Raw genomic sequence first — 27,396 nt, forward strand, 5'->3', positions numbered from 1 at the left:
GAAAATAATATGCAGAAAAGCAATAGGATTGACAGGCAAAAGGATTCTACAGTAAACAATTACAGTGACAGTCCTTCAAAGGAAGGGGCATCTATAAAAAGAAACAGCAAGCTAAGAGTTCCACACATATCTACATTGCTTCACCATGAAGATATTTTAAAAATCTACAAAATCCTCAAAATCTGGCTCTTTATAACACCATAAACTATTTAGCAAGTCCATCAACAATCTCTCCACCTAAGAGATACAACAAACTTTAGAAAACAGTAAAATAGATGGCATATTCAATTATTATTTAAATTGCTGACTAATATGCAAGTGTCATCTGTAATCAACAACCACTTCTGACCAGTGAAGTGATTCTTTCATACACAATCTGCCTAGGTGACGAGAAATAAGAACACAGTGCATTTAAGGAACTTGGCTGATGGGGTGGTGGGCGTGATGAGGGGGATACTTAACCCATTTTTACAAAGCATACTTCACACCTACTGAACAGACTGAGATGGAATTCAGCTGTGTGGGTATTTTTTTTCTTTCCCCCCAAAATTCTAAACGGAATGAATGTATATTTGCGATATTCTTGAGTTGCTTTCAACTAAATACAACTAGAATAAACATTTTTGATTATACTTATTTGGCAATTTACCCAGAAAACCTTAGCTCAAACCCAGCATCTGTTTTTCAATGTATGCTCCATCTTCCCAACTTTACAGCTGGTTTGACTAAGGGAGAGAATGGTCCTAGGGCTTCCTCCCACCTCAGGCTCCCAGCTGTAAATGGACTTGAAGGGAGAGTGAAGCCTGCCTAATTTTTGGAGGGAGAAAAGAATCTCACTAAAATACTTCGCAGGCCATTAGGATCAGATGACTACATTCTGAATTAAATACACAAACTACAGGATGATGGCCTAGGAAAATGAAAGCACTCCCAAATTGAAAAGCATTTAACTGTGCTAAGGTCTCTCTCCTACAAAAACTGATGAAGCATACATGGTCCTTGCGTTGGTACCATGTTAACTGAAATACTGGAAACCCCTCTCTTTGCACAGTAGCAGGATCTAGTAACAGGGTCAAGCCTTACTAACTTATACAGGTTCAAGCGGCTAACTAGCTAGCACCCATCATTCCAATCTCTATCAAAGGAGACGCTGATGTGTCACAGCTCAAAAGTACCAAGAAGTCAGGGCAAGCAGACAGGCAAGATGATGGAATTAGTTTCAACTCAGTAGCTACATACATACCAAGATGAATGTAGACCTATAAGCTGCATGTAATTAAAATTTCAATCTTTATACAGAACAATCTGGGCTGTCATATATACATATATAGATAGATACGTAGATAGATATAGATATATACAAACTTGAGATTTAAACTTGCTTTCTACAATGCTTTTACTATATTTCCACTAATACACATGATAATTTTAGAGACGCTTAAACCATCTTTGATTGACTTTTCAATACGTAATAGTCTTAGTTTTAAACTGCTATTGAATTAAGTTGTAAATACACTTAAAATAAGCCTCCTATTTAAAGGAAGTTGCAAAACAAACTCTTCATAAAGCAAAGAATCATTCAGTATCATGAATAACCATTTCCTATTATAGCTTTCTAAAAGAAAAAAGAAAAATGTTAAGGGTGAAGGAACAGCTAGCTATAATCTGTCAAGAAATTACTTTCAAACCACCCACATTCCTCCCATAAGGATTCTAGATTCTAGAATTGTGGAACATCGGGTTTGGAAGAGACCTCTGGGGCTATCTATGTTAACCCTCAAGCCTGAACATCTTTAAAATAAAGATATCTAATGTTATGTAGCAGGTATGGTTATCAAAGTGCTTTGCTCTCCACTGCCAAATTCAACCCAAGGAGATGAGTCCCCAACTTACCGTGGTTCACGTTAGGATATTTCAACTTTAATACGGATAGTGCAAGCGCATACACACTCAGTAGAAACCTTGAATTTTTTGTTTTGTTTTGTTTTGTTTGCGGTACGCGGGCCTCTCACCGTTGTGGCCTCTCCCGTTGCGGAGCACAGGCTCCGGACGCGCAGGCTCAGCGGCCATGGCTCACGGGCCCAGCCGCTCCGCGGCATGTGGGATCTTCCCGGACCGGGGCACGAACCCGTGTCCCCTGCATCGGCAGGCGGACTCTCAACCACTGCGCCACCAGGGAAGCCCGAAACTTTGAATTTTTATCTTTTCCCAGGCTAGTGATATGCAGTGCGATACCCTCTGGTGACGCTGGGCAGTGGTGGCAAGCCTCAGCTCCCCGCCGGTTACACGGAGCATGAGGGTAAACAACGAACACCCTTACAACCCTTCTGAACAGACAGCCATTCTGTTTTTCACTTTCAGTACAGTGTTCAAAAAATAACATGAGATATTCAGCACTTTATTATAAAACAGGCTTTGTGTTAGATGATTTTGCGCAAGTGTAGGCAAATTAAGTGTTCTGAGTGCTTTTAAGGTCGGCTAGGCTAAGCTGTGATGTTTGGTACACTAGGTATGTTAAATGCATTTTCGACAAGGATATTTTCAACATGCTATCAGGATGCAACTCCATCATCACTCGAGGAAGGTCGGTATAGCTAACACTGCCTTACTTTTCTACCAGCCAAGTGAATGAGTCAATTCATGCTTGCATTCAGTGCACATTGTTTGAGTATCTAATATGAAATGCAGGGATAAGTGAGACGTGGTCCCACAGTCTTGAGGATAAGGTGGTAACCAACTACACCCTTTGTTACGTAAACTGACCTTCAGCCAGATACATGTGCTACATTAAACAACTGAGTTTTGGAACCTAAATGCAAATTATTCATGCTGTCACGTTGTTTGTTTCTGGGCTGTTGAACCTGTGTGTGCCCTGGGGCAGGCCCCCAACATGACCGTCTTCATCATAACTGCATCATCAGACATTTCCTGTATCAGGAACTGAGGTAAGCATTTTACACACTAGACAAAGAAAGATATTATGCCCACTTTACAGATGAGAAAGCCGGAGTTTAGTGAGGTTAATAAATTTATGCAGCATGACAGACAGTTGGTAGCAGAGCCTCATCAGCACAGCTCGATGTCAAACGTCACTGATGCCCAATAGTATTTCATGGATTCAGTGCAAAACCAACCCCCTTAGAGAGGCTCTGAAGGTTCATTATCTCTGAAATTCAAAATAACAGTATTCCTTTGCAGTTGTAAAACATACCATGTAAAGCTTTTACCCCTTTGGCCTTTTAAAACTATAGAGTCATTACGCTGGCCTCATCCAAAAACAAGGAGTGGCCTCAGCTTAAATTTGGGACATGAACAAAACTTCCAAATTTTATGATAAAGGCAACTTTCATGAGTATTTTTCAACACTAACCCTTACTTTCTCTTAACAGTGCTTAAAAGAAAACTATTGATACTGAAGAGTCAGGCCTATTTTCTGAGATTGAAACCTTTAAACCACTTGGTCATAGAATTTTTAGACCTTGTTATGTTCTAATGAACTGTATCGTAAACAAAGTGGAAAGTGAAATTCAGGATGGTAGATAGGTAATAAGGCTAAAATACTGAATACTTATTAAGAGTTCTATGTAGACACCTGCTTATCTAATTCTCTAGACAATTTTTTAGTCCTTCTAAAAAATAGTGACAGCACTTTTTCCTGCCCTGTCCCTCTGCCCGCCGTCCCTCTGAACCCCCATTACTCAGCCTACGCATGTAAGAGGTTAAAATGTTACTCTGGCTTGGTAATCAGTATCACTCAGCTCCCTTTCAAAATCTTAACTTCAGAGCTGGACTTGTCTTCCATTGCCAGTCAAGAGTGTTTGGACTTATCTTGATTATTAATTAACTTCTACTTGGAAAGGACTTGAATAAGAAAAAAATTTTCAAAGTCTTAACTTTGGTATTTGAATTTTATAATCATTTGGAATCATTTTTCTTCCATTCAAATATATTTCAGTTGAAAATTATCAATAGCTGCGTTGTACCTCTGGTTTTACGATCTGTTTACTCCTAAACCTAGAAGAAACTCCCAAATGGAAATGGAGTCTACACAGCTAATCTCTGGCTTGAGTTACTGAATGAATTTAACAACAAAAAGGATTCTATTCTGTTAATCAACTTTTTCCCCATAAGACTATTAAAATGACTTAGAAAAAAAAAACAAGTCTCAACTCCTTTGTAATAAAATAAATGTGTATTAATATTTTGTTAGAAATTTATTTTTACTTTGAGAATAAATATTATGTAAATTATACTTGCAGATCAAAATATTTAACAATCTCCAATTTTATGAGTAGGAAAATGAGATGACATAAGGAAATCCAACGTACAGAAGTCAATTTTGCCAAGTAAGGTACACTTGTATATGCAACAAAAGTGAAAACCAGAAAAGTTTAAAAGCCAAGGAATCCTTAATCTGACACCCTTAAGTGCTTAAATATGACTCAGAATGAACTGATATCCAAGATAAACACTTCTTCAACTGTAGCAAGAAAAAAGGATGCACAGCAAATCAAAATATTCTTTCTGATAAATTAATGGGCCCAAATATAATTATTGTTCATTGAGAAAACAAATTAACTGGCCACAAGCAACTTCCAAAGTACCATAAGAATAAAGATATATTCACTCTTCACTATTCTGTTTAAAATGTTTAATGCCATAGTAATAAATGACTCCATTTCCTTTGTGCGGGAACAAAATCTAGGTCCCACTCCGAGGACTGAGGTACAAGAAGAGAAAACACACTTGAAACTCTTCCTCCCTACTCCTCACAGAAGCCAGAGAAGACAAACCAGTTTCTAAAGATAAAAAAAACCTCCCAGTGATAGATATTCATCAAACTACACCAAAAAAGATACAGTATTATTAGTTACATTTCTAAAAGCTACTGCAGATTAGTGATAAGAAAAAAGGAGACTGTAATTCAAACATTTTGAGAGACTTGGAAAGCTTCAAACTAAACTGACATCTAGTAAAAAGAAAGAGAAACCCTGAGCCAGGAGGTAAGGTTTCCATTCATATTTTTACTAAAATTCCACGTGCCACAGAGTAGGTACCTGGTTCCCATTGAATTCAATGATCATCTGCTAAATATTTACTGTGAGCAGACTCCAGCGTACTGCAGATACTCTCCTCCAGCTGTCATCTCCTTTGCCATTCTCTCCTGGATCATGAGAGAGGCAAGTTTTGAGGAAACGGTTGTGATCAGTTATCAGAGCTCTCAGAACAAAACAGTTTTCCAGGGGTTGAATTTTAGAATGGAAAACTATTTCAGTGCAACCTTCACAGCTCTCTCAGTTTCCAGTGGCTTCTAAAGCAAAGGTTTAATCGTCACTGAAAACGGGGCCTAAATGTTCAGCAAGTGTTACTTTCTTCCTGACAATCTTATTGCACTCCTATCGACAGAACTGAACAGAAACTTTCATTTCTACAGCACGCATAGACATAAATGTTTTAATCTGCGAGTCCAACACCATTCCTGTTCCAGGGATCACTGGAGAAGAGATGAGAAGCAGCCACCATTTTACTCGTTCAGACCAGAGTTTCATTTCAGACATTAACTTACAACTTTGAATATATATAAAAGAGGGCAGACAGGAAGGGTTAGCAGAAGGAAAACCCAGGCCGTTGGAGCCCAATAACAAGCTGTTGTGCGGCTCTCTGAGAACTCGGCTTTTCAAATTGCTTTCCTAGGCCCGAGAAAAACTCCTTAAAATGCTGGAACTTTTCCAAACTATCAATCACAGCAGCCCCAGCAACTAATGTGTTAAGATGAGACTGCATACATAGTAGACTCTGTATGGATACAATATACCATGGTTCAAGTGAGTCTTGCCAAATTTTAAGGGTACAGAGGAAAGCTGCGTTTATTTTGCTATATTCTTAAGTTAAATTCATTCATTTAAAATGGTAAGAAAAACCTTTCCAAAATTATTTCTGGTCCCTTCAGTTTTGAAATAGAAGTAGGGTCATTTTGGAGAAGAAAATCGGGGAGGAAGAGGTTATCATCTACACACGGCAAAATTCAAACTTCTCAGTGGCCAGTTCTGCCAGTTCTGCCGAACGCACACGGCTGTTGTAACCACACCACAATCAAGCTCTGTGCAGATCCATCACTAAAGGGTTAACTCTTCGGAGGCTCTTAAAAGCAAAATTCACCTGTCAACATACTTTAAAAAGGACTTTTTCTTTGGAAACATCACCTCCTTCGTTTGGAAATGCAAAACGTCACCTCCCTCATTTAGGATCCCAAGTGATCCTACACCAGTCAACACACGGCAGGGGTAAGCACCCCTCCCCCCCGCAACAAGGGGCGCCCAACGCTAATCGGCTCCTCCCCCGCCCACCCCCCACCCCACCCCCGAGTAGACACTAGGGATAGAGGATACACAGTTGCATCGCCAGGCTGGAGCCACGAGGAGGAAGAGTTTGATGCTGGAATGACAAACTCCAAAGCACTGAATTCTTCTCCCTAGTAGGGCACGGAGCGTGGGGAAGATGGCCAGGGCGCGTGGGAAGAAACATGACCTATTTTCAACGACTGTTTTTATAACTGGAAAGTGAGGGAGAGAAGCAGGGGCTAGTCCCCGAGCACCCCCGAGGGCACCTGAGGTTTGGAGAGAGGAACATGAAAGCCACACCGTCCTCGCCTAAGCAGCAGAGTGACGACGGGAGGGAGAGAGGGAGGGAGAGAGGAAGGAAACGGGTGCGCGAGCCGGCCCCACGCAGAGCCGAGCCGACGAGAGCGAGAGGGACCGACCCCGGCCCCACCCGGTGGGTGCCGAGGGGCCGGGCGCTTCCTGCACCTGCTGCCACCTCTGGGCGGGCAGAGCGGGGAACGGAGCAACGGCCGCCGGGAAGGGACGCTAGGCAGCGGTGAGCGCGCCCCCGCCCCAGGAGGGCCGGAGGGCAGAGGCCATGCGGCGCCCTCCGACCTCGCCTGGCCCCCGGCACCCAGCCCTGCCCGCCGGGCCCCAGGGCGCACACCGACCCCTGCACCCTGGGCCCAGAGCGGCCGGCGGGGCGCGGGCCGGACCACGGCCGAGGGGCGCCGGCCGGGGTTGGGGGCAGCCTCGCAGCACTCCGGGCGGTGTGGGGGGGTTGCGACGCGAGTCTGCCCCGCAGGCCACGCGCGCGGAGGGGCCGCCGCCGGCACTCACCTGCCCGCTTGCCCCTTCGCGCAGCGGCGGCGGTGCCACACTCCGCCGGGACCCACAGTCCACCTCAACCAAGCCCCAGGCGGCAGCGGCGGCGGCTGCGGCCGGACAGGAGGGGGCGGGACCGCTGCCTGAGACGGCCCCGCCGTCGCGGCCCAACCCGGTTCCGCCCGCCCCCGAGCCGCCGCCGCCGCCGCCCATTGGCTCGCGGTTCAGTCGCATGGGCGCGGCACCGCCCCACCGCCCCCCGACCGTTCCGCTCGGGTTCCTGCCCAGCCATTGGGCCGGCGGGCTCCGGGGCCAGAGCAGCGTGCTCGGCCCCCGCCAGGTTCCGGGCCATAATTGGCTGGGCTGAGCCCATACCCGGGCGTTAATTGGAGGACCGGCACCCCGGGCCCCGCCTCTCGCGCCCAAGTTCCGTTAGCAGGTTCGGTTGCTCCCGAATTCCCTCTCTCCGACGGGATGGGCCCTCTGGTGGGCTCCTCCTCCCTCACGCAGTGACCGCTGACCCGCGGGGAGGGGCCAGGAGAAGACTGGCGGCTCGTTCCACATTTGAGAGCTCTACTTTCTTCTCATTGGTTGACAGGCGTCCCTCCGGTCGCTTATTTCCAGTCCCGGACGCAGCGCGATGACGTAGCTTCCCCGACATTCCACGTCCAAGATGGCCGCAGTCAACAAGGAGAGACGTTGCTAAGGGGCTTGCCTCAGGCGAGGGGTGAGTGACCGACGGACCGCGGGCAGCGCCACTCAAGTCCCGCGTACCTGGAGGTCGGATTAGGGTATGGCCACCTGCCTCCATCCGCTGGCGGAGTCTCTCCGGATTCCGCCTCCCTCCGCTACCCCCCGGGTGCAGATCGAAGTTAGCGGGCGACGGCGGGGCCGCGAGACGCGTTCCGGGAGAGGGTCTGAGGCGCAGGAGCGGGTCAGGGAGGCCGGCGCGGACGGTAGAGCAGGTAGCGACGCTCCAAGTGAGGGGCGGTTAGCGTTCGGGGACTTTCTGGAAGGTGGGGAGAAAGGGCAGGGGTCTTACGCGCGCGCACGCTCAGCGGTACAACCGAAGACTACCCACGTCTTTCCGGTTATTTCGCAGTGTGTCGGTCCCTACCTTGGTAACGCCTGAGACTTTGGGTATCGTTCCACATCTGGGGTACTCTGACTTCGGAATCTGAAGACCCGTGTAACAAGGGTGGGACTAGGAATGAGGAAAAGGCACTTCCGCGGTTAGTTTCGTTCTTGCCGACACATCGCGCTTACCGAGCCTGTCCTGGGTTGTTTGGTTTGTTACCAGAGGAATTGTTCTTTAGAAGGTTGAGGCGTAAGGCAAGAGGATATCTAAACGCTCTCAGACTATTCCCCGCACTAAGCATGGTCGGTAGCACTCCCGAAATTTGGCTTGCCAGTCAAACGGAGCTTTCGCTAAATCTTCTGACGTTAGGAATGGCTTCTCACAGCATTTAGTTGAAGGTGGCCATTTTTATGTTTTTAAGGTAAACTTGATAATGCTTGTGTATCGTTAAAGATACCTAGCACACTGCCTTGCAATTCTGGCGCTGGTTAAGGTTAGTATGAATGATGTTGCTAGAATGAAAACTCCAGGAAGGAGCTTTATATCCTCAGCACCTAGAGCACTGCCTGACAGATAGTAAGCTCTCTTCATTGCTGAATGAATGGATGGATGATGGTAATAGTTGCGGTATTGATAGACACTTGGTTAAGATTCTTAGTGTTCTTAGATGCCTGCCTGTTAAATAATCTTGACTATGAATGTAATAGTTATCCAGGATTGCTTTGTTTCTTCAGAGTGACTACCGTTGGTGTCTAATTTTAGTTTTGTTTTGGTTTTTTTTTTTTTTACTTTTGTCTCATTTTGATTATCTTGTGATGCTTTGTTGAGAAATATTAGTTGATTCTTGCATAAAGCATGTTAAACATTTGTTCCATTTTGAAAACGCAGTTTACACCAACAAGCAATAAAGAAACATTTTAATTGCTAATGAGATCGTTAAATCTTAAATGCCATTTCTAAAATTGAACGTCATAAAGAAAAACAATGGTCATAGTTTTGGCTTACAAAATAAATTGTTCGTTTCAGGAGATTATATTTGAAAGCAGTGAGAGTTTGCTAAGTATCTAGAAGGAAAAATGTTTTGTTGTCTCTAAAACTAGGTCAAGACAAAATCAAGAAGGATTAAGTTCAAAGTAATTGAGGAGATTATAAAGAATATCTAATTGGATTACATCTAATTCTATTTTCAGGGTCAAATAAATGATGTACCAAAATACATGCAGATAAGATTGTGAAATTATTGTTCATAGGTTTTGAGGAATCTTAAAAGTGCAGTTAATGATAGAAGACTGGAGTCTGATAAATGTGTCGGTTTTTGCAGAGAGCAGTTAGGTGGCTTTGGATGCTAGAGCTTATTAGTAATCTGTTTTAGAGTCTTGTTGGGACAACAAAAAGAGAGCTTCTAAGTACTTGGGAAAGAGGGCTCATACCCTCAAACCAGCAGAGCTTCAATTTAAAAAACCCAGGTGACACAAATCATGTTTTCTTTTGTTATAAGTTTACTAGACTGGTGGTGGGTGGGGGGTTGCTAGACATGAGTCCATTTAGGTTTCCTGAGGACACCGAACATAATCCCTCTTCCTATCCTAATAGACACAAGAGAGAAGTACACTGGGTAAGGTCCGGTTAGATGGATATATGTCCATTCAAATTACCAAACCCCAAATGTTGGCTAATGGGTTGATGTCAACCTGAAGAGAGATCTTTAGAGATAAGTTGCAGGGCTCTGGCCTTGCCCTTACTCTGGTTAGCACTTTTTTTTTTTTATTACCAGCTTTAAATATATGAGGCATGCTTCTCAAATTAATAAATGCACTCAAAACCTGTAGTGATAGTTAGCCAGTATGTTAGATGACACTCAGGATTCAAGAGTTCTCAAAGGCTGAAATTATAGACCAAAACTAACAAGATGTAAATTTGCCAGGAATTATTAAATTTATCAAAACTCAGTTGTGGGGCTTCTCTGGTGGCGCAGTGGTTGAGAGTCCGCCTGCCGATGCAGGGGACGCGGGTTCGTGCCCCGGTCCGGGAAGATCCCACATGCCACGGAGCGGCTGGGCCCGTGAGCCATGGCCACTGAGCCTGCATGTCCGGAGCCTGTGCTCCGCAACGGGAGAGGCCACAACAGTGAGAGGCCCGCGTACCGCAAAAAAAGAAAAAAAAAAAAAGTTTGGGTTTCCCTGGTGGCGCAGTGGTTGAGAGTCCGCCTGCCGATGCAGGGGACGCGGGTTCGTGCCCCGGTCCGGGAAGATCCCACATGCCGCAGAGCGGCTGGGCCCGTGAGCCATGGCTGCTGAGCCTGCGCGTCCGGAGCCTATGCTCTGCAACGGGAGAGGCCACAACAGTGAGAGGCCCGCATACCGCAAAAAAAAAAAAAAAAAAAAGAATAGATATTTCTACTTTGTATTTCCTCGCTTTTCTTATTTAGATACTAACATAGCATGTATGCTTTCCTGCACCTTGCTGATCCTGGAAATTTCTCTATACAAGTACTTAAAGATCTTTCTCAGTCTTTTTTAATAGCTACATGGTACGCATTTGTGTTAATGTACCATATTATTCAACCAGTGCCCTAATGGTCTTTCACGTTGTTTACAGTTTTTGCTGTTATAAACAATACTTTGAATGATCTTGTGCACCTGTTGTTTCATATTTGTGATCTTATTGTCAGAGTAAATACTTAGAATTGGAATTGCTAAATCAAGGAGCAAATGTGTATGTAATTTTGTTAGATTTTGCCGAATTCCCCTCTGTGAGAGTGGTTCCACTTTGTACTCCCACCAGCGACATAGGAGATTACCTGCTTCTCCCTGGCCTTGCCAACAGAGTATATTGTCAAACTTTTGGACTTTTTGCCAATCTGATAGGTGAGAAAACATATCTAGTATGACCTCTAACTCCCAGCTACCTTCATATTTACTGAGCATCTGACTGGGAACTCTTCATACACACTGAGGCTTTAGTTAACCGGTCTCCCCCAGCCCCCACCCGTTGCCCAGTTCAGTCACACAGAGTGTAGATTAGTTCAAGAAGATGACTCTTCTCCAGGTAGTACTTAATTCCTCCTGTTGGAGGGAACGTTTCTCTTTAGAGCTCCCAGGTGCAAGGAGGAGAGCGGTCAGCCCTCCATGTCACCTTTCCCCCCAGCAATGAGGCGGCACACAGGAGACGTTAGGCTTCCAGAGTAACTGACGGCCCTGGCCCAGAGCCTGGCTGCCGAACTGCTGTTTTCTTGATGAACCAGACCAACCTGGTGCTAGCTACCTCTGTTAGAACCCTTTTGCCGCCCTGTATGAAAATGTCTATTCTCTGATCCAGTTTACAAACAATTTCCATATTATAACGGCCTCTAGGTGAGAGTCCTTATTTTTTGTTTTCTTTTCTCAGCATACAGCTTTTAGAGCATCTCTTCATTCTGAATGAAAGAGAAGAGGATGAGAGAGCAAGAAAAATTTAAAGGAACTCCTTCCTTCCCTTGTGGACCACCTCCCTCCATCCTTTCTCCCCAGATCACTACACCCACACCCGATGTACATTGCTCAGTTCAGTGGCTTGTGCAGATATGAATTCATCCAGTCTGGTGGCTTTTCTAAGTGAAAGGACCTAAATGAAATCAAGTAAACTAAAAAAGGGAAAAATTTGACTGGATGCTGGATGGAAGAAATGGATAATTTTGGAGCATAAATCTTTTGGGGGCGGTTAGGACTGACCTGGGTTTTACTGAAGAACAGAATCTAGACCAGCATAAGGGAGCTGGGCCTAGTGAAAAAAGGCAGAAGGAAATGAGACAGGAAAGCTCCTCCTTTTAAGCGATGAAGTTTGGGATTTATCATACTGTGGGTCACTTAAATGTGAAATTTGTGTTTGGAAGTGAGCCTGGGCTTCTAACTACCAATCAGTAGTGCTTCTTCTATTGAAAAATTTTTATCAAGTACAAATCTGTGATCGTAGACTGTTTATAATGATTGGGCTTATTTAACGTGAGGTATCCCTTTCCAACATTCCTGCTTCTTCTCTTTCTTTTAGGATTCTAACATTTTCAGAAAGTCTGTTGGAAAGAACAAGTCTACTTCAATAAATGAAGGAGAATAAAGAAAATTCAAGCCCTTCAGTAACCTCAGCAAACCTGGACCACACAAAACCATGTTGGTACTGGGATAAAAAAGACTTGGCTCATACACCCTCTCAACTAGAAGGACTCGATCCAGCCACCGAGGCCCGCTACCGCCGAGAAGGGGCTCGGTTCATCTTTGATGTGGGCACACGTTTGGGACTGTATCCTGATTCCGGGATCTATGATAGACAGACTCCCCACCACCACCACAAATTAAATTAAATGCTATAGACAAAAGACCAAGTAACATCCCTGACTAAAGCAGCTCTTAATTAGCTTTCTTATTTAAACGTTACTTCAGATTTGCTTGGCTCTGCAGGGATTTTCTATTTCCTTTTTATCGTTTAAATGTGTAGAATTAGCCTTTGAGCAGGTGGCCACCAGGATGGAAAATAGCACCCAGTGACCTCAGTTGAAGTATTTCTAAAGGATAGTGAAGCCCTGCCTTATTAAAGCATAGACTTCAGCTTGTACCAGAATTCCGACGCCCAGAGATTCCCATTCACCTGCTTTGCCACTGATAGTGTTTGCTTTCCCAGTGCTCTTGTTGTTATTGTTTGCCTTTATTGTTTTTTCCACATTTAACTAAGACGTAAACTGTAAAAATTCTTGGCCAAAGCCCTTAACCAGAACAACAGACACTATGATACCCTGGCAACTGGAATAATTTATTTTCATCGCTTCTATATGTTTCATTCCTTCAAGCAATTCCCAAGATATGTAAGTGTTTGAATTTTATTATAATTTTCTATCACATGTTATTATTTCCACACAGTTCAGTGGACAGATTGTAGTCTCCCTTTTTATTTTATTTTCCAGGAAGTATTTATTTTTGTATGGTACATATTATATATAAACAAAATCATATATAAACAAAAACAGTCTAAACTTTGTTTTTTCCCAATTAACTGTATTAAAGTATTTTTAAGTTTTTTATCTAGTCCAGTGTGAACCATAATCATATTGTACTTAGTGTGAAAATTTGCTTCCTTGTTACTTTTCCCAAGATAAAATTGGCCTTACAGTTGAGACCCAACAAAGGCCAAGACGGCATAGTAGTTCTTTACGCCATATCCGTTATTCTTCAGTTACTCCTTAAGACATGGACTGTCGTATGCTCTGTGGGAGAGTCTGCCTCACGTAGCTTTCAGTCCAGGGTAGATGGTATGACAGGTACAGAACACACTGTAGAGAGTGAGGCCATAGGAGAGGTGCAGAAGGAAGGCTGTAGCATTCAAGGGAGAGATTCACTACATCATAGAGGGATCGAGGAAAGTGCTGGGGAGGAGGGGCCGGCACTGAGTGAAGCCTTGACTGTAAGTAGGACTTACCCGTGCTGAGACGGGACAGAGCAGCAGTCCTACAGAACGCGGCGTGAGCCAAGGCCTGGCGGAGGCGTGCGCGGCAGCCAGGAGGCCTGGCGGCAGGAGGGGCACGGTGGGACCCTGGGCGGTGAGGTAGACTGAACCAGACCGTAGCGGGCCTTGCATGCCGGACTAGGGAACTGTGGCTTCAGTAGGTAAACTGAGGTGATGGAAGGGTTTCATGAAGAAGAAGAATTAGATGTAACAGGAAGTTAGTCTGCTGGGGGTCTTCCTTTTGCTAAGATTTTACTTAGTTTTGTACACATCTCCCTCATTAATTTGTGACGTTCTAGGGGAAGGGGACCGTGTCAGGATCCGCTTTGTACCCCGGCACAGGATCTCACTGATGTCTCACTTGGTCAGGATTCTGTGAAGGGAGGGGCATGTAGGAGAGACTGGAGCGAGCGGGCAAAGAAAAGCTGAAGGTGGAGCAGTGAGAAGATCGCAGTGGCGTAGGAACTGGACCAGGAGCCGGGCAGCGTGAGGAAGGAAAAAGAAGGCGTGGGCAGTGGCACAGAGGCGAATCCCAGAGGACATGCGTTTGGGTGCACCAGTCAGGGAGTCAGTGTCTTTAAGATCGCAATGGGAAAAGAAAAGTGTGTTTCTGTGACTTTTTTCCCTTTCCGGTGGCTACTTTGTTTACATGGCATTTTATTCAGAAAACTACATTTAAAATAATTTGTGAAGCCAAATGGCGGGGCGGGTGGAGTATTTGTATGTGACATTTCCTTCAAGATTTTAGAGTGTCCGAGTGTTTGCAAATGAGAAAGAAGCCGGTAGGAGAGTGAGGGAGCCCAGTTTGTTGTGAAGGCCCAAAATGCGTTTTCTGTTTCTGTGTGAGCTTTGATAACAGGATCTCAGAAGCTTTTGTCTTCCTTTTAGGTGACAGGAGCTTGTTGTCTCTTTCTGGCTGGGAAAGTAGAAGAAACACCAAAAAAATGTAAAGATATCATCAAAACAGCTCGTAGTTTATTAAATGATGTACAATTTGGCCAGTTTGGAGATGACCCAAAGGTAAGAGTCATAACTTCCTGCCTTCGGGCCTTGATTCCTCACAACAGCATTATGATAGAGTTCCTTGTGTTGACAGTGGCTGTGGCCCTGTATCTGCCAGTCCCCTGTGTCCCTAAGAGGACTTATGCAGAAGGTATTCTTCCTTGCTTCTGTGAGAAAGGAGGGGAGATAACGTAGGTAGCATCTGACACTTAGGTAGCATCTGTTAACGTGCCATGCTGGGTTGTGAGCCCGTTAGGGGCGGTAACACATAGAACGTGTGTGAGCAAAGTCCTCCCATGGCCCCTAGCACTCCTAGGCCCAGAAGCAGTCTGGCTTCTTGGGTTCATCTCCAGCTGGCTCCTGGGAAGACAGAACGTACAGAGGCTGGATGTACAAGTGTGTCGACGTGTGCTGTGTGTCTTCTGCTTCCCAAGAGTGGTGGAAGGTGTTAACATTTGCAGACACCCAGATTGATACGCTATCCATCCCGTCCCTTCCCCACAGCCCCTGCTAATGTCAAGAAATGGTGGTCAAATAATTGTGTACATGATTTTATCATGTTCTAAAAAGACCACTTTCGGGTCGGTGGCAGCTTTCCTCCTCCCCTGTTCTTGTCAGGGTCCCCCATTGTAACCGTTATGGCACTTGCGAATTAGCCTTCATAATGTTTTCACGGCTCATAATTGGATAGATTTTAACCAGATAATCACACAGAGAACATTCCTCTTCTCAACTGTAGATCTGTGAGAGCTAAGACCCTGTCTGTTTTGCCTGATACCTAGTGCAGTGGCTGGATAGAGTAGGCATTCAACAGGTGCTTGTTGAATAAATGACAAACTAAGGATGTGGGGAGAAACTCGGAATCACAGTCAAAGCAGAACTAAGCCAGACGAAGCCGTTCAGCACGTCCACGGCCGTTTTTCCTGGTCAGCTGTACGGCGCCGCCCCCCTCCCCCCGCCCAGCAGAATCTGCGTGCGTGTCTACAACATGTGCGCCTTCCAGGACGTAACAGGCCCAGAATGCTTTTGCACATAGTGTGGTTGTGGTTTGTGAGTGCTGTCAGTGTGGATAACTCTGTCCCTTGAACTTATTTATAAACCCATTCACCTGTTTATAAAAATGTGAACCTATGAGGAATTCATGCTAACAGTGGTCAAAAATGTACTTTTATAAAAGTAACGTAGCATCAGATAATGTTTCCAACGCCCGTGGGTTTTTGATTTTCACCCAGCGGGGAGACAGTTGTAGGAATGTGTTGTGCTTTAGTCAGGTCTTGGTCACAGGGGCAGAGGGACCTTGTGGCTGATGAGCTGTGGTTACCCAGAAGGAGTCACAAAGATCTGGAAGCGCCGCAGGGCACGGGCGCGTGGCAGCAGCTGGCGTGTTCTGTCCAGGGCGCCTTTGGAGGAGTCCCCTTCTGCTTTCAGCCTTTACCCACTGTACCAGCACATCAGGAAACCGAGATCCCGGCCAGGCACGGCGAGGCAAAAGTTCTGCAGCTCCAGGGCCCAGGAGTCAGGAAGAGGGCAACAGCCATGCTAATCAGGCTTTTAAGCCAGGCCAGCCTGACTCAGGTGGGCAGAGGGGCTTTGCAGCCTGCCCTCCTCTCTCTCATGTGCAGTCTCCCCAGGCATGACTGGGTGTCGGGGCCAAAGGAAGGAACCTGGATCTGGAGCGGTGAGGACATTGTGGAAGACATTTTCCTCGCCGGAGAGGAGAGGAGGGAAGTTTGGGGGGAGGCGGCAATATAAGCAATTAGAAAAAATACGGTCCTGAATCATGTGCAGCTTTTTTTGTCTTACTTAGCTTTGCCCTAACTCTGTGGTTTCTCCCTGTTACATTAATTTCTCATGTGTTCAACAAATATTTGTTCCAGGCTCTGCATTAGGCACTAGACATTAACAGGTGGCAAAGCAGGCCTGGCTTTTACTCTCATGGATTTTACAGTTGAGTGGTGGGACAGATTTTAATCAAATATTCAGATAGCCAGCTATCTGATTATGATAATAATCATAATCAGTGATAAGTGATAAATGCTATAAAAGTTATTGAAAAGTGCGGTGAGGGCATTCGATCTGGGAACCTAGACAGGTGCTCCAGACAGGAAGTATGGGGCTGAGGGAAAGTTCCCTGAGGAATCATGTTGGCACACAGACCTATAATTATTCCATTAATTGAGTATTTGAAACACAAAGGGAGGCCAGGCCTTGGGCTGTCTCGTAGTACTATATGGGCTACAGTCTGGACACTTGGTAAAAGATTGTTTCTAAATTTAAGGGATATGTTGAAACTTCTGGGAAACAGGTGGTGACAAAAAGGGGGTGGGGGGACAGCGTTAGTGGGATTTTTTTTGATACTGTGTGAAAACCTTAAGATTTTTAAAAGCTTTCCTGAGAGAAGACTTGGGAAACAAGGGTAGAAAGACACCTTGCCCTGTCGTTTGGAGTGACACTCATGGTAGAATCATCTCCACATTCTGTGAAGTGTGATGCCATCCTTTAATCTGAAAGCCAGTTATCTACATGGCTTCTCTGCCCAGAGTTAACGGGTTTACGCAGCTGTTAATGATGAGATTGTCAGTCTCTCCAAGGCCCTTTCTTCTTCGACTCAAACAGGTGATTGGGATTGTTCTTGCCACACAGAGCATCTTAATTGTATTTTACAATCAAGTAAAATTGTAAGTGCTCGGACAGGCTCTACAGAGGTTGAATTCAAGAAGTTGTTTACGGACATTAGTTAGAAAGTATAATAAAAGAAGAGATTCCATTTACAGTAGCAGCAGTAAAATAATATACCCAGGAATAAACCTTATAATAAATTTGTGGAAACCGTGTTGGGGCGGGGAGGCTTTAAAACTACTGAAGGACTGAAAAGAAGATTTTCATAAATAAATTTTTGATAGGAAGATTCAGTGTAGTTTAAAATGCCCATTTCCCTAAATTATCCTGTAAATTCAGTGAGTTCCCAATCGGAACATCAGTAGCTTTCATTTTTCCTAGAATGATACTAAATAAAATGATATTAAGATGCAGGTGGTGGGGGGAACATGGCTAAAACAAGAAAGGTTTTTAAAAGAGGAATAATCATTGAACTGACCCTTCCAAATGTTAAATCTCTGATCCTGGTACAGAAGTAGACAAACAGAGCAGTGAACAGAAAAGATTGCGTGTGTGTGCACACGTGTGTGTGTGTGTGTGTGTGTGTATAGACAGTTCGGGATGTGGCTTAATAAAAGAGAAAATGATAATTTACTCAGTAAATGACATTGGGATACCTTGTTTCAGGTAGATGAAAGATTAAAACACAAAAATGATGTTCCTCCATTCTCTCTCTCTCTCTCTCTCTCTCTCCCTCCCTCCCTCCCTCTCTCCCTCTCCCTCTCTCTCTCTCTCTCTCTCTCTCTCACACACACACACACACACACACAATTCACTGTCCAGGTTTGCATGAAGCTGCCACTGTCATAATCTTTCTTGCTTAAAATTTTCAATGTAAATGCCTGGAAGATTGCATTTTTTTTAATGGAGGTCTGGAAGGAAACTAAAGTATCTATAAAGTAAAGGTCTATTTTGTAAAGGGGGCTCATCTGTATGGAAAGTAATAACATTTCTAAGAATGTTTACTTTGTTTCAAGTAGGTTTTAAAAATTAACTCTGATTGTTTTGTCTTCCTCTTTTAGTTCTTTTCAGAATTTATCATTGTCTCTGAGCATGTTAAAGGCCTGAGTGGGAGAGAGGGGAAAAGGAATGAAAAATAGTTGCTAAAATATAGCTTGAAGAGAGAATAAAAGGAAATGTCACTTTTTTAATGCTGTTTCAGACCTGTGATTGAAATTACTGTCTCAACATTTGTTATTTCATTTTTAGGAAGAAGTAATGGTTCTGGAGAGAATCTTACTACAGACCATAAAGTTTGATTTACAGGTGGAACATCCATACCAATTCCTACTCAAGTATGCGAAACAACTCAAAGGTAAGAAAAAACAGTTAAGAGAACTTTTGCATTCTGAAATCAGATCTTTATAATAATTTGATGACACTCAGATGACGCTTCTCAAAAGAGGACAGCAGAAAGTTCAGTGTGTGAAGTACCTAGGCCATAGCTTGCCAGACAATTCAGTATTATAGCTGTTAACGCTGTTTCCTTTTATGTATAAACAGATTCTGTCATCCAGTTGCCAAGTGATATGAGGCAGGAAAATGAGTAAGGATTTTTTAAATAGCCTAATAAAATCAGCCTTGGAGCCAGGTTTCCCATAAATGGTGGTTCAGTGTAGGTCATGCAGAAAGCGAACAGAGGTGGGACGTGGGCCCGCTCATTTGTCCTTGTTTCCCAGGCAGAAGCTCTTTGCTGTGTTTTGGGGGTGGTGCTAAGCACACAGTAGGCTTTAAATAAGTACTCGTTGCTTCTCATGCATTCTTTTTTTTTTTTTTTCCTTTCTATTACTAATTTGCCTTTTCTTCCCCGTTTCTAGGTGATAAAAACAAAATTCAAAAGTTGGTTCAAATGGCTTGGACATTCGTAAATGACAGGTACATGGGTTCAAATGTTGGTTTAATTATGGTGTTTTAAAATAGGTAGGGACTTTATGTGTCATCTAATCCAAACCTCTTATTTTGTAGTGAGGAAACTGACTTGCCCCAGCTTAAGGAGCCAGATAATGGCAGGCTTGGGGTCAAAGTCCAGGTCATCTGCTCCCCGGCAGAGGGGATACCCTGCCACATCACGGTGGTATAGGATGCTGAAATCTTATCACCGGTTTGAAACATAAGTCCAAAACAATACACCAGAGAATTTTGACAAGTATATACTTAAATCCATTTCGTTTTGCAAATTGCAAACTATATATTTGCAACTTTATACTTCCTTGTAATGGTTGTAGAGCCTTGATGTTCTTGGAGCTGAGAGATCTAAGGAGGTGCTGGATGGGGAACAGAATGCCCGCGAGTGGAGCTGCCATCATGTAAGGAGATGGTTCAGTGCTAGGGTTCCAGCCGTTTGAAGAACTTAAGCATTTTCATTTGTATTTCATGACATAGCAATTTTTTTTTTTTTTTTTTTGCGGTACGTGGGCCTCTCACTGTTGTGGCCTCTCTCGTTGCGGAGCACAGGCTCCGGACGCGCAGGCTCAGCGGCCATGGCTCAAGGGCCCAGCCGCTCCGCGGCATGTGGGATCTTCCCGGACCGGGGCACAAACCCGCGTCCCCTGCATTGGCAGGTGGACTCTCAACCACTGCGCCACCAGGGAAGCCCGACATAGCAATTTTTGAATGTGCTGGAATTCTGATTTTTTAAGGAACAAATTAGTAGCTATAGTTAAAGTAACTTATCTCAGTATGTTTAGAAGACGAAAAACTTGCTTCTTTGTAATACTTCATTTGATCATGTGTAGGGAAAAATAAGCAAACTGACATTTAGATATGGCATCTAATCTCCATGCATTGGGTTAATCATAAACGTTTGCTCATCCAAGTCAAGTCACCTCTTTTTCTTGTTGAACTAGTCTCTGCACGACCTTGTCACTACAGTGGGAACCAGAGATCATAGCAGTGGCAGTGATGTATCTTGCGGGACGTTTGTGCAAATTTGAAATACAGGAATGGACCTCCAAACCCATGTACCGGAGATGGTGGGAGCAGTTTGTGCAAGACGTCCCTGTGGATGTTTTGGAAGGTACGGGGCGTGCTGAGCTTTCTGCAGGGTGTTCCAGATTTAGATCATTCTTCCCTGTGAGGAAGAATGAGTCCCGAGAATGGATTCTCCCAAACAGGTACATGCAAGCTATTCTTTAATTAAATTCTCTAATGTGATGTTCATTCTATCCAAACACGTAGTTTTGGTGAACTAAAAATGCACACCAGTGCTGTGCACACCAGGGATTGGTGAATTACAAATATGACAGCCACATCTTGGCCCTTGTAGGGGAATCGCACCTGCAAGGGAAATGGGAGTATGTTTTTTTCTAGGTAGAATGTTATTTAAAATATCAATTTGTGGCAAATGTAATTGTTTCCTATCGTTTAGACATCTGCCACCAAATCCTGGATCTTTACTCACAAGGGAAACAACAGATGCCTCATCACACGCCCCATCAGCTGCAGCAGCCTCCGTCTCTCCAGCCCACACCGCAAACGCCACAAGTGCCACAGTCACAGCCGTCTCAAGGCTCCGAGCCGCCCCAGCCCCCGCAGAAGGACTCGCAGCAGCCAGCCCAGCCGCAGCCTCCGCCACCGGCCCAGCAGCCCAAGAAACCATCCCCGCAGCCTAGTCCCCCCCGGCAGGTGAAGCGCGCCGTGGTGAGTGCGCCAGGTTGGCACTGGGTGCGGCCGGCTTCCCGTGGCGACACCCCACCTGTGTGTGTTCCCCTTTCTGAGGCAGCGCACGGAACACCAAAAGCGGGGAGTGACACGATCCACCTCCCCGTCTGCCTGCCTGGCCACGGGCAGCCTGACAGCTGGCGTGGTCAGAGGACAGGTACCTCTCGGAGCCAGGACGGCTCTGTCCTCCTCCAGCCGCTGCTGCCTGTGTCAGGGCCCCAAAACGTGCCCGGGTGTAGTTTCCACATCTGCACAGTGACTGCCGGAATAGGTGTCTCCCGTCTTTAAACGACACGGGGGTATTTGTAAAAGTTTCTCCGCATGGTAGCAGACCCGCCAGTGGAGGAAGCCGTACGCTGTGACACAGACCCCAAGGAAGCCCCGCGGGATAGGGGCAGTCAGCAAGCACCCTCACCACGGATAAGACAGCTCGATGGAGGGTGCAAAGCTTAGTGCTCAGGACTCACTAGTCAGAAAAGTTAGTAATTCTGCCTGCTGTCTGATTTGAAAGGGGAAGAGGAAGGAGGCAGAAATCTGTTAGGTGCCATGGTTTGCTCTGCAAGTTCAAGCCAAAATTAATTTTTGTCTGAGTCCACATTCTGGCTATGATTCTGTTCAGTGCCTGAATAATCAGTTTTTCCTCACAGCATCTAGGGTCTTGGTTAACAGTTGTGCATTTTCTTTTGTAACAGGTTGTTTCTCCCAAAGAAGAGAACAAAGCAGCAGGTAATTTTATGTTCTCGTGTTTCGTTTTGTAGTTTTATATGTTGTTTACCAAGACTTTAAATTCTTAGTCAAAAATTCTTTCCTTTCAGATTTAGATTGGCCTTAAAATTTAACGTTAGAGCCCATCAAAAACTTTACGCTGGCTGTGTTGTCTTCTCTGTGTATTCCCTGACTGTATATTTTTGGATTGTACTTTAACAGTATCAATACAGAAAAAAAAAAAATTAGTGACAATAAAAATGTGCTTGGTAACATAAGTCATCCCTTGGTATCCACGGGGAATTGGCTCTAGGACCCGCCTTGGATGCCAGAACTCGCAGATGCTTGGGTTTCATAGTCCGCCCTCCCTGTCCACGGATGCGAAGGGCCGACTGTGTATCAAAATATAATTAGGAAAGTAGGCGAACTGCTGCAGCAACATTTATTTTTGGAGGTTAGTTAAGCCCACCACAGTCGACAGAGTGAAGGGCCCCGGGCACCCCCAGACTGAGCAGCAAGCAGCAGAGCGATGGGTAGAAAGGATGGGAGCCGCAGTAGGCGTGCTGCCCTGCTGCTTACGGGGGGCACACTTCTTTTAAACACGTTTTTTTTCCCCATATTTGTGGAGCCCAGAGTTGATTAACTTGTTTCTATATTGGAAACTAACAAAGTGTGAGCAAAACCTGAAAGATCACAGAGGAGAAAACCAGAAGTGTTTTGTCTCCAGGTCAGCCCGTAGTACTGAACCCTGTGCTGGCACAGACCATGTTTACTCATTTCTGTTTCTCTGTCACTTAGTTCCAGGGTAGGAACCCAGTGAATTATTTATTGAACTATTATGCGATCTTCAAGTTACAGTAAAGCTCCTTTTTCTCAGGATCTTTGGGGGAATGATGAGTTCATTACAGGGGAGATTGTTTTAGCTCCAGATGGGCAAACAGTAAGTGCGAGACACAGAAGAGGGGGCTGCACTCCGTGCCGCGTGGATGTTGGGTCAGCTGAGCTGGCGCTGTGTCTGCAAGAGGCAGAGACGAGCCCGGGTGGCCTTGGAGGGGGACTTGCCTTGAGCAACGAGGACTGACAGGGTGGAGCCTTCAGGCAAAGGAGCGGAGTGAACAGTGGGGTGGAGAATTTGGGAGACAACAGAGAGGGGAGTCTTACTGGACTGTGAAGGGTTGAAAAGGAGTAGCTTTTGCTAGGACTGAAAATGTGCTAGCAGCAGGTGATAGCGCCCCCCCCAGTGGAGGGTGGATTCTGCACAGGCAGGGGAGCCACTGGAGGCGTTTGCACAGGAGAATGGCACGGTCTGAGTTCATTACAGAGAGAGTTCCCCTGGCAGCAGTAATGGCACAGAGGGTAGGGAATGGGCAGGAGCCTGCGAGCCCGGCGTGAGACCTGGTGTTGGGGGTGCCTTGGGGCCTGGAAGCAGGACCCCACTGTGCTCTGGGTTGCAGGGGGCTGGTGAGCACTTGACAGGTGGCCTACTCCAAAAACACCACGTGCCCTCAGCGCAGAAGACACACCGATCTCTAAGAGTTAGAGAAAAGAACATTAAAAATGTCATTAATAAAATTCGACATTGATTCCACATTAAGACGATAAAATTCTTGATACCAGTTTGAATCAAAGACCGTATTAAAATTAATTTCACCTCTTTGTACTTTACACCGTGGCTACTAGAAGATGTAAAATTGCCTGTGTGGCTCTCCTTATATTTCTGTGGGACAGCACTGATCTAGATGACCTCAGCTCAGCCGTCTGTGGGAGGGGCTGGAGGGGGGCGCCTGCGTGAGAGGCGTGGGCTGCTCGGTCTCGGGACAGGGCCCAGGAGCCTGCTCCGCGGTTTGGGAGGAGAGATGGAAGGCAGAGGCAGAGATCTCCAGCTCCTTTGCCTAGAGAGGCGGGATTTGGTCTCTGAGGAAGAGAATAGAGAGAGGGATGTCCCTGGACCTTGAATTCAGCCTGTATCTGGGACACAGGAAGCCAAGAACGTTGAGCAGTGCCAGAGCGGAGCAGCGTACGAGCCAGAATAAAGTGAGTTTCAGGAAGAAAGAACCAAACCATACAAGCGAGAAGATGGCGTTCTTTTTTGATTGTGTGCGCACACTCTCTACCGTCACAGATGGAAGATGCTGGATGTGGCGTAGCCTGTCTTGGCGACTTAGGATGGTCATTGAGGATGCTGGTTACATGCAGCCGCTCAACCCTGAAGGGTGGGCTCCGTCCTCTGCCCCAAGCGGTCCCAACTACCTTGCTTTTCTGTCCGTTCACCAGCCTCCAGGTCTCTACCGACGCCAGTTCAGGGGTGCTGCTATAACTAGGAGTAAACGTTTGTGAGAGAGAAAACAAACTTAAGGGTGCCTAGACAAGAGTTAAAAGGGGCCGGCTTCTCCTGGGAGCACTTGGGGGCTTTCTCGGTGCTCTGTGTGTTAGTGAGGACCCCGACGGGCACCACTTGGTAACTGAGATGCAGTCTGCTGCTCTCGTGTCATTGGAGGGCTCGTCCTGAGTGGTCAGGAGGAAGTCGGGCAGAGGTGGACAGTGGGCTGGAAGACTGTAAGCAGCGAGAGGGTTTTTACTTTCGGAGGAGGCGAGAGGCGCGGGGTGGCAGGAGCTGGAGGGGGGATGTATTTGTTTCATTTGTTTTGTTCTTTTAAAAGGGTGGTTTAGCTGGTGCCTTCCTCAGCTTCCCTTAAAGCCTTGGTCATATCAGCCTTTTCCCCCAGAAAATTCCTTAACAGTGCATTTTTCTTTTTCTCCTCTCTCGCTCTCTCTGACATACTTATTCTATTTGAAGAGTAGCTTTTTAATCTACTTTTTCTTTTCAGAACCACCACCACCTAAAATTGCCAAAATTGAGCCCCCTCACCCTCCATTGCCTCCAGCCCATCCACCTCCAGGTAAGTGCTGCCTGCAGGCAGCTGGGAGGGGCAGCTTTTCTCTCTGCCTTTTTGAAGGGCACACTTGGGAAATCCTGGGGAGGATTTATGGAAGAATTTCAGAAATTTAGACGTTAATGACCTAGGATTTTTTAAAAAATTGTTTTTTACAACCAGATAGCTTGAGGATGTGAATTCTAAGTATACCTGAATATTCTCTGACCTCTCGCATCCAGAAATGGTGGAGGATAAATGACTTTAGAATCAGTTTTAGGAAAACAAAGCCCTGCCAACTTAGAAACATTGTCGAGATCCGGGCAGATCGCTGTCGATCTTAGACTCCAGGCTCTCGCATCCACTTCCCGTCGGCAGGGTGTCTTCTGGGTACCCTTTGGAGAGTAAGCAGGTGTTCATGGAGTCATGTGGAGAATAGAGTGAAAAGGCCTTCACAGGCACACAGTGAACTGGGACGCTTCCTCAGCATCATTAAAAATAGAGGAGAAAAGTTGTAAAGAACTTTCATTCTTCAGCTGTGGTGACACTTTGGAAGGTGAAGTGTACAACTAGAGAAGGCAGGAGTTAGGGTGTGTGTGCCAGAAGGTGGGAGATACTCCAGCGACTTCTGAGCCTCTGGGGGCTTCAGCTCTTCCGGCCAGTAGCTGGCCGCCAGGGAGCCTGGGCGGGGAGCGGTGCCCCCGCCACCCAGGGCACGGGCCGGAATGCCGCTCGTGTGGGCCGTTGGGATGTCAGAGGCTGGCCCGGCGTGTGTTTAACTCCACGTCACTCATGTGACCACCTCTCAGGCGTCCTGCCAAATGCCAGTGCCGCCCACAGACGGTGCTGCGTCCTGGCCCTGGCCCTGGGCTCGCAGCCTCTGGAGGCAAGACGGGCAGAAAGAAGGGGCCCCGTGCACGTTTGTACTAGAAAGAGGGCTGGGGGTCTGGGCGGAAGGGGCTCCGTGCGCGCCCGGGACCGCCCGTGCCTGGTGTGCTGGGGAGCGGGGAGGGAACGCCCAGAGTGGCTGGAGGCGAGGTGCAGGGCCTGCGTGACAGCACAGGAGCCGCTGGCTTTGGGACCCGGGTGCGGGCCGTGCTGTCTGGGCACAACGGGGACAGCTGCTTGCCGCTCCTCTGGAAGACGGCCTGCGGTGCTGTGACAGGGCCAGGAACCCCCGGGGTGGCCGTGAGCTGTGGGGGTGGGGGGCTTCCCTGCCCTGAGGGAGTTGGTGGACCGCCCCCCCTACACGCACAGCCCCCAGGGGCGCCCTGCCGGGAGCTGTCCCAGAACTGGCAGTGGCCTGTCTCCCCTCTGCAGACCGGAAGCCACCCCTCGCAGCCGCCTTGGGCGAGGCTGAGCCGCCAGGCCCCGTGGAAGCCGGCGACCTCCCCAAAGTCCAGATCCCCCCTCCGGCCCACCCGGCCCCCGTGCACCAGCCTCCGCCGCTGCCGCACCGGCCCCCGCCCCCTCCGCCCTCCAGCTACATCACCGGCATGTCTACCAGCAGCTCCTACATGTCCGGAGAGGGCTACCAGAGCCTCCAGTCCATGATGAAGACCGAGGGCCCCTCCTACGGGGCTCTGCCCCCCGCCTACGGCCCGCCGGCTCACCTGCCCTATCACCCCCACGTCTACCCCCCGAACCCGCCCCCACCGCCCGTGCCACCGCCGCCAGCCTCCTTCCCGCCGCCCGCCATCCCTCCCCCCGCCCCTGGCTACCCGCCCCCCCCGCCCACCTACAACCCCAATTTCCCGCCACCGCCCCCCCGCATGCCGCCCACCCACGCGGTGCCCCCTCACCCTCCTCCAGGCCTGGGCCTGCCACCGGCTAGCTACCCGCCTCCAGCTGTGCCCCCTGGAGGGCAGCCGCCTGTGCCCCCGCCCATCCCGCCACCTGGCATGCCCCCAGTCGGGGGGCTGGGGCGGGCAGCCTGGATGAGGTAACCTGGCGCCCTTTCTTTCTTTGTTTTTTAAAGAAAAGTTTTTCTAATTAACTTGAAAAGTAGTTTAAGTGGGTAAGCCGCAGGGTACCTTGTGTAATGCTAGACAGTTGCAGTATGGGAAGAAATGGACCGGACCCCCGAGATGAAATTGGGGTGGTCCTCCACACCTGGGGAGTGGGGACAGCAGCTCTCAGTGGAGCCCAGGCAGAGCCGGTTGTGACCCGACTGTGCGTTTGGTCTCAACCGGCGTCGTCCACGAGTCCTGCGCTGAGTTACTTTACACTAGTGAGAATGTTAACCAGCCATATTGGCTCAATAAATAGCTTCAATAAGGAGTGAATTTCCTTCTAGAAATCAGTGCCTATTTTTCCTGGAAACTCCATTTTAAATAGTCCGGTTCCATCTGAAGTCAAGCTGTTGTCATTGCTGTCATTCCATGATGTTCTCTCCCATGACACCTGTAAGTCAATTGAACCACTTTTTTGATTTAGAGATACTTAATCCTTTGCATTTAAGTTATTTTGAAGGGGTTGACTTGCTGGATGGCTCTAGTCTTTTTCCTCCAGGAAGAAGGGGAGAAATGTACTTGGAAGTAATGTATGTTTACATCAATTTGCAAATTCCTGTACATAGAGAGATATTTTTTAAGTGTGAATGTAACAACATACTGTGAATTCCATCTTGGTTACAAATGAGACTCCTTCAGTCAGTTACCCAAATAAAATCAGTTCTGAAATGACGCCTTTGTTTGTTACGGGCACGAGGTGGGGCTCCAAGCCTTAGCAGCCCCTGGGTTTGCAGCCCAGAAGCAGATCTTCTCCTTCTTGACCCTGGGGGCCAAGCAGCAGGCAGTGGAGG

At 46.8% G+C, this 27,396-nt stretch overlaps 2 protein-coding genes across 6 annotated transcripts in view; one reads left to right on the forward strand and one right to left on the reverse strand.

Annotated features, from left to right (window-relative positions):
• Nucleotides 1-7,272, reverse strand: part of SETD3 (SET domain containing 3, actin N3(tau)-histidine methyltransferase) — a 71,746-nt gene extending 64,474 nt beyond the window's left edge. For both annotated transcript variants that reach the window (XM_082617019.1, XM_082617018.1), the window contains exon 1: nucleotides 7,161-7,272. The gene's annotated coding sequence lies outside the window, so the exon portion shown is untranslated. The remainder of the gene's footprint in view (nucleotides 1-7,160) is intronic.
• A 197-nt stretch (nucleotides 7,273-7,469) lies between these two features.
• CCNK (cyclin K) lies at nucleotides 7,470-27,274 on the forward strand. Of its 4 annotated transcripts, none has more exons than XM_082617021.1 (12): nucleotides 7,470-7,936; nucleotides 12,250-12,498; nucleotides 12,976-13,057; nucleotides 14,584-14,715; nucleotides 18,565-18,670; nucleotides 19,173-19,230; nucleotides 20,202-20,371; nucleotides 20,723-20,994; nucleotides 21,708-21,741; nucleotides 24,549-24,620; nucleotides 25,914-26,535; nucleotides 26,890-27,274. In XM_082617021.1, exons 2-12 carry the CDS (start codon nucleotides 12,302-12,304, stop codon nucleotides 26,924-26,926), a joined length of 1,782 nt encoding a protein of 593 aa, XP_082473147.1. In that variant the 5' UTR covers nucleotides 7,470-7,936; nucleotides 12,250-12,301; the 3' UTR covers nucleotides 26,927-27,274. The 4 variants fall into 4 exon arrangements, with proteins under 4 accessions (XP_082473147.1, XP_082473146.1, XP_082473149.1 ...); XM_082617020.1 differs by having other exon boundaries at nucleotides 7,471-7,872; XM_082617022.1 differs by lacking the exon at nucleotides 7,470-7,936 and adding an exon at nucleotides 7,981-8,110.
• The last annotated feature ends 122 nt before the right edge of the window (nucleotides 27,275-27,396 follow it).

This window comes from Mesoplodon mirus (assembly GCF_964341445.2).
Source record: "Mesoplodon mirus genome assembly, chromosome: 4".
Lineage (NCBI taxonomy): Eukaryota > Metazoa > Chordata > Mammalia > Artiodactyla > Ziphiidae > Mesoplodon > Mesoplodon mirus.

What these genes read in the sequence shown, in the direction of transcription:
- CCNK (XM_082617021.1), top strand. Translation starts at nt 12,302, where the DNA reads ATGAAGGAGAATAAAGAAAATTCAAGCCCTTCAGTAACCTCAGCAAAC. An exon ending in GTATGCGAAACAACTCAAAG is followed by an intron (nt 18,671 to 19,172) that starts GTAAGAAAAAAC and finishes CCCCGTTTCTAG; the next exon opens with GTGATAAAAACAAAATTCAA. An exon ending in AGAAGAGAACAAAGCAGCAG is followed by an intron (nt 21,742 to 24,548) that starts GTAATTTTATGT and finishes TTTTCTTTTCAG; the next exon opens with AACCACCACCACCTAAAATT.